Source organism: Sphaeroforma arctica (genome assembly GCF_001186125.1).
Source record: "Sphaeroforma arctica JP610 unplaced genomic scaffold supercont1.130, whole genome shotgun sequence".
NCBI classification, from domain to species: domain Eukaryota; class Ichthyosporea; order Ichthyophonida; genus Sphaeroforma; species Sphaeroforma arctica.
This window is the reverse complement of record NW_014040428.1, coordinates 64,262-71,016: the sequence shown is the minus strand read 5'-3', so window position 1 is coordinate 71,016 and position 6,755 is coordinate 64,262. Positions and strand designations below refer to the sequence as shown.

Genomic DNA, 6,755 nt, shown 5'->3' with positions numbered 1-6,755 from the left:
GTGTGCGATTGTGTGTAGTTTTGTTTATATTACTTTTATCCACATGTACACAAAGTTTCGAAGTGTGCTATGATCATATAGTTGTTGTGAGATCACGTACTGGTATCCTTTCCAAAAGGATTCCAACGTAGTCATATATTCATTAAGTGAATCACTTTCATATACACTTACAGCAAAATCAAGCAACAGCTCGTCTATCTTTTCATCTGTTGGTCTCGCTCTCAGGGCCTTCCCACCCGAAATATCGTCTAGTGAATCAATCGTGTTACCAGATGTATTGGCTAAGTTGTTCGCCGACCCTGCGCCCATCATTCTTGCAGACGATCGCGATATCCGGTTGGCCATTTGGGTCAACTTCGTGGGCTTCTTGGTTTTAGTTTTGTTCATCGTGCCTGTACTGCAACTGTCGAGGCCGGCGTGCAGAGACCCGGCCCTCGAGAGATCCTCGTTGGAGGTTTGGTTCCCCATTATGCTTTGATTTGTTTCTATTTAGGCATGGATGTGGTTTACACTATAAACTAAACTTCGTTCTTAGTGCGCAGCTTGTATGGAATATGGCGATCACTATTTTCCGCTCAGGGCATCTTGATTGAGATATATTGTGTGTGTGTTGTGTGAACCGACATGCCGTGCAACGCAAATCTCAGCTAGAACTATGGACTAATGGACATGGCCGCACTTCCGACTACTTCGGTGTGTATGTGCACGTTTATCCGATTACGTATTAATATCTGTTGCGACTCGCGAAGCAAAATATTACTGACGCTCAAAACATCAGGATGGTGTTTGTCTGATCGGTTGTGGTGCAGAAATAGCGGCCTTTGGCAGACCACTTTTGAATTGTCCAATTGGATGGCGCCGATAAATGATATTTTGTTTTGCTTTTTCCGAAATAAATCCCAAGAGTTTATGAAGTATCATCCTATCAGACCGGCATCAAGGCTGCACCGTGCACCTTGGCATTATGAATACCGAATTGCCGATAGGCGGGGTCATTGTCTCACACATCTCTATCAAAAATAAAGAATAACATATTAACATTTTCTCCTTTATAGTTTCTCACAGAACGACTATTTGTTTGGAATCACACGTTTTACGAACTTCCACAGTTGCAAGCCGTAAAGTGACCAATGAAGGGCTGGGCTTGGGGCTTGAATGCATACAGACGTATATGCACCGACTAACAACACTCCCCGACCGAGATATCCGTCGTGCCACTGTCGTTTTAACCTCCATTTTTCTCGTAGTGTAGTGTAGCAATAGCCACTGCATGCGTGGTTTACCTTTTGGCTGACGCGCAAACCGTCTCGTAGTATGTTTACGTTGTGAATATGCACGTTTTACCCGCGACAGCCCATCGTTGCATGCTTGCTTTTCAGATATGTATGATTGTGATTGCTTTGTGTGGGACATGTATTAGGGATATGGAAATAGACTTCGTCTTCTTGGTCAAGGCAAACAATCCCTGGAGAATGCAGTATCTACTGACACCAATAAACATTAAAAACTCCGCAAGTTAATCTATATTGTGGTTGCTAGAGTAGATGCGGCTTGAGAGTACATGCTTCATTCGCTACATAAAATCGCTGTAAATTTTTTTTTCCCAAATTCCCACTCGTTTAAGATTTACCTGTTGCCTATTTAGGTCAATAGGGTGAAATAGTTTTCCGACTTGGTATTAGGAGCACTTTGATGAGCGAATTGTTAAAATATACAATCATGCTCTACCAGAAACGACTAACCTGTAGTTTTGAATCGTCGGTTGTCGTGATTATAACCATCGCAACATCCAGGACTGTCAATTCCGATAGCGACGCTGAAAAAAAATGAGAAGCACTTGCCAGCTGCCCACAGTTACACCATCGAAAAAGAAAAAGTACCCCTTCAACCGCCCAGCACGCCATCGCTATGAAATACATCGAGCCGAGGCACCTTTCTCGGTATACTATAAAATCCGGGCTGCGTCATCAAGCTTTGAATCAGGATTCGCGCCTAATTTCGATGCCGAAAGGGTATACACTAAATACTGGTAGGGTTTCTGATCGGTCGAGATACTTTTCCTCTGTTATGCTATCAAACTACTTATATAGGCAGACTCGCTATTTGTAAGTGATTACTAGCATTTGATTACCTCGTACGTTGTTATCTGAAGTAGTCTTTAGGAAGACTCAATCTTAGATGGCAATGGCACTCATCACGATGTTTACATCCTCTGTCATATCTATGAATATTGCCAGGCCGTAAAAGGAACATGCTTGCTTTCATATTTGTCCCTGTGACAGCGCTGATCATTTGTGATGTAGTCTCAAGCTCTAGTATGTCTCTGCTAACACTCATTTTCTGGGAGTGGTCAATTGTGATGTCAGAGCCTTGACCCGCGTTCAGTATTAAATTAACCACGAATGAAAACTAGTCAAGAGGTTCTTCATGAATTTATACACAAGAATACTCTGTGAGATATGTTTCGCATGCGTGTGTATCGCTAATCAGAAATGCCCACATTATCCTAAAGCCCATCGAGCAAAGCACAGGATATTTTCCTTTCTGTCGAATTGATTTACAATTCTTATTTGTACGCAATGTTACAAGTGACCTCATCTTTTATTGTATGACATCAAACGTCGGCCTATGAATCATGGCAACGGACGGATGGTGACGATCAGGACCCACCACCTCAATACAGCTGGCGGGGAGCAATAACATCGCATTATTTTCAGTCCCTCTTGATTTCCCTTCTTGGATTCCTTTCGGTCATTCTCATGTATAAACTAAATAAAGACACTGTCCTGGCTTTTTCTAATCACGGAGGTTCCGGGGCACAGATACGTCGGGATGTTCCCGCACGCCACAGCTGGTACAGTGCTCAGACATGCTCTAATTGGATACGACACCCTATCGTATTGATATATATTTATTGCTCGTTCTTGTAGAAACCCCCTTCTCTTTCTCGTAAAAAATAGTGTATTTGTGTAGTCACAAGCTAGGTTGATGTGCCTGCTTCCGACTCGCGCCTATCCTTTTCCTTCGCATACAGCTCCTTCAATCGCCTAGAATTGAATTTATGCAAGAAAGACCATCAGATATAGAGAAACACCAAATGGCAAATGATACATGCCATGCCACCCACCATGCACATATGAGACACACATACGTGCACATATGAGACACACATACATGCACATATAAGATACGTGCACATGCACATATGAAGTACGTGCACATGCACATATGCGACACACATACATGCACATATGGGATACGTGCGCATGCACATATGAAGTACGTGCACATGCGTGGGATAACAGTGGCTCTGAACACTCCAGCGCATTCCTCACAACACTCGGTGATGGAAAGCAAGACACTCGATTTGCCATTCTCGCATACAATGTGCTGTGATGCTGTGCACTTTGAGGATGTATGCTGGCTACGCGGCATGCAATAGAGCTGATAGAATAGAGCGTGCGAAGCAATGGATTGAGGCAACACCTGCGCACACAAGCAACACTGTGTATTACACAGCAGCGTATAATACACATGGGTAGCCAACCTGTATGTCGCTCAGCTGCAAAGTAAAACTTTAAAACCCCCTCCCGATATATTGTTCACACAGGGCCAGGAACAACGTTACAACAGAGGCACAACGTATAAGTCAGAATACAATACAAGCACATTTTGATCCAACAGAGACACAACGTACAAGTTAGAAACAACCCATACAATACAATACAAACACATACTTGATCTCATCCCTGTCGCTCTCGCCCTTTGGCTTCTCATCGCCATCTACATCCTTGACCTTTCTCGTACGTACCTGTGGATATAGTAAGATTGGGTGTATTGGTTGTAATACCGTTGGGTGATCCAGGAAAGACAGGAGCATCCGTGGAAATGCACGACGAACAAGGACGAAGTCTTCGGACTTCTCCTGGCTTTCAGACAAGCGGTTAGTTATATCAACGATGAAGCGGCACTACGATACGTGCACACCAACGCGCACAATCGAACTCGCGCTAGAGGATGATGAGGACTAATACTTCAGGTCAGACGCAAGACTGCATAGAATCTACAATAATCTTGCATACATACATGGGGCATATAGGTAATCAGAGCCGTCTATATGAGCCCCTATTTGGCCCACACCAGACCCCATTTGTAGCTCAACATTTGCAAACCCGAACACGTATATGAGAACGCGATGGGGTCACTACCACCGCCCCCACCCCCAAAAAACCTCCCTAAATCCTAAAACCCCCAAACAATGAGTACAAGCAGCAACAACACAAAACACACTCGTATATATGTGATGCAAGGCAAAGCAGGACATGGAACATGAGCACCGAGTGGTAGACACCGAACACATCCCCCCCACACGTGCCTGACTGGCCTCCAGCGCTATGAGCTTGGGCAGTTCCCGTCGGGTCAGCCACCACACAAGCACAGTGGCCGATGCCAGCAACAGGGCCCCTACGGCAAACCAGTACCAGCTGTCCTGGATGTAGTGGGAGATGTTGTACACGTTGCCGCTGCTGAAGAACTCGGACACCGTGTCAAGGGCATCCTGGCGCACCAGCTTCTCGCATTTGCCTTCTTCGTTACACTGGCCTTCGTAGTTGCCTGTAGAAAGGTACGTGGGCGTGGGCGTGGGCGTGGGCGTTTGGGGGGAGCGTTTGAGGTTGTTGTGAGAGTCGGCCCATAGGCTTTCGGCTGGTGAACGATTAAATGGCTCCCATGACGGGTTGACAGGTGTCAGGTGTCAGATGTCAGATATCAGGTCGAATAGACGCTGGGCATGAGCATAAAATAGCTCACAGGCACGATACGTCGAATGCATACACCAACGCGGGATTGTGCAAGACGTACCTAAGCATGACACTACAGTACACGCGTGCGGTCTCCAAACTAAGGCACACACACACCACCGACCCGAATCTGAGCAGGCCACACACTCATGCACATACAAGCGAACTCGCGCGTATACGTCCAAATGTGGTTTACCTAGGCACAGATGAGAAGTAGTGAGCATACCTGTGGTACTGAAGCAAGGATAACCCCCTGGATAGTAGGCACCCGGGATAGTGCCGTTGTTGCCCTCCATACCCTGTGTCTCCGCATCCTGGGTGGTAAGACACACACCGTTGAACTGGCACGATACGGCACATTCCTAACAGAAGCAGGTATGGACAGTACACGTGTCAGCAGGATACGAAACCATTTAGCGCTGAATGAGAGTCTGAGGCTGGCTTGACAGCACGCAGCGTCTTGTAGGATTCATAGATCTACCTCTACACGATGCTTGTAAAGTACAGGGTAGTTCAATCAGATCTACCTCTACACGATGTTTATAAAGTACAGGGTGGTTCAATCGGATCTACCTCTACACGATGTTTATAAAGTACAGGGTGGTTTGGAGTCAGTGATATCATGTGCTGCAGGTATGGTTTAATGCTGAGTATGATGGTAACACGCGTATTCTGGGGTGTTGTTTGTCTATTCTGGAGTGTTGTGTATATTGTGTGGTGTTGTGTGTACATTCTGGTGTCATATGCCTGTATGTATGCCTGTGTCCTGGATGCACATCCGCACCCCCCATACACGAGCACCGGCATGCATACGCAACTACACCCACAGCGCATCTCAATCCAACCCCATCCTACCCCACCCCACCACATCACTACCATACGTACGTACACATACCTTGTCAACAATCTCACAAAAATCCGCGTTATACAGATTGCACACAGATGACTCAATCGTTCGCGAGCACACGCCATCGTCCAGGCACACAAAGGCGTCGTTGCCGCACTTGGTGTCCGCTGCTTTGGACTCCGACACGGGACATTTGGGCCCATCTCCGGGGCACAGGGCAGCAGCCTTGCACTCACCTTCTGCACGGCACACACTCTCGGAAGCTAGTGTGGGTCAGGGGTTGGGTTGGGTGATTAGTATTGACTGGTACTGGACTTTGGGGTGCACCTGGACTGGGACGGAATGGGCTTGCAGCGTGGTGAATGTACGCACACGCACACGCGCACACACACGCACGCGCGCACACACACGCACACGCCAATCACATCATATCAAGACGGGAGAATAGCTACAAACGCATACCAACAACGCCGCACACAAAGACCCGCCACACAGGAGTATGTCAAACGTGTGTGCTATCCCAAAGAAGGCAACTTACCTGCTGAAGCGTAGTGTGTCCAAGTAGCTATCTCTAAACCGTTAGGGGAAGATTCAGAGCAGATATTGAACTACACCATGCATCGTCGTCCATGCACACACACACTCACACATATTATATATATATATATATATATGTGTGTGTGTGTGTGTGTGTGTGTGTGTGTATCGACCAACACAGCCGACTTGCGAGTAGATGGTAAATGACGTCAAACATGCTTGCACACACACACACACAATACACCTAATCACTTACGGGCGTAATCACAGGTTTCTGTGCAGCAATCGTCGTGGCGTGGGTCACATTGACTGACGAGCTTACAGTCCTCGGTGCAGCACGTGCACTCGGGCGACGTCACGCCCGACTCCGCACCGCCGCAGTCGCACTCCTCTTCGTTGTCCTTGACACCGTCACCACAGTATGCCTATAGAAGGTATGATAGGTAAATTGGAAAGAGAGTGTGTGGTGTGAGATTATTCCGTATGAGCTTGGCCTGGGCAAACAGTTGCGGATATGAATGTATACATATCTATATTATATAAATATATTATATAAATATATACGTATATAT

At 46.5% G+C, this 6,755-nt stretch overlaps 2 protein-coding genes across 2 annotated transcripts in view; both read right to left on the bottom strand.

The window, feature by feature from the left end:
- SARC_02793 (hypothetical protein) overlaps positions 1 to 472 on the bottom strand; it is a gene marked incomplete at its 3' end in the record, with an annotated part of 17,009 nt that extends 16,537 nt beyond the window's left edge. The window contains exon 1 of the mRNA XM_014303431.1: positions 172 to 472. Within this exon, the coding sequence (XP_014158906.1) occupies positions 172 to 468 (297 nt within the window). The 5' untranslated portion in view covers positions 469 to 472. The remainder of the gene's footprint in view (positions 1 to 171) is intronic.
- Positions 473 to 2,585: 2,113 nt separating this feature from the next.
- Positions 2,586 to 6,755, bottom strand: part of SARC_02792 (hypothetical protein) — a 10,606-nt gene continuing 6,436 nt past the window's right edge. The window contains exons 6-11 of the mRNA XM_014303430.1: positions 6,440 to 6,608; positions 5,695 to 5,909; positions 5,026 to 5,161; positions 4,376 to 4,614; positions 3,738 to 3,811; positions 2,586 to 3,047 (exon numbers count right to left, since the gene is read on the bottom strand). Coding sequence (XP_014158905.1) covers positions 2,981 to 3,047; positions 3,738 to 3,811; positions 4,376 to 4,614; positions 5,026 to 5,161; positions 5,695 to 5,909; positions 6,440 to 6,608 — 900 coding nt within the window. The 3' untranslated portion in view covers positions 2,586 to 2,980. The remainder of the gene's footprint in view (positions 3,048 to 3,737; positions 3,812 to 4,375; positions 4,615 to 5,025; positions 5,162 to 5,694; positions 5,910 to 6,439; positions 6,609 to 6,755) is intronic.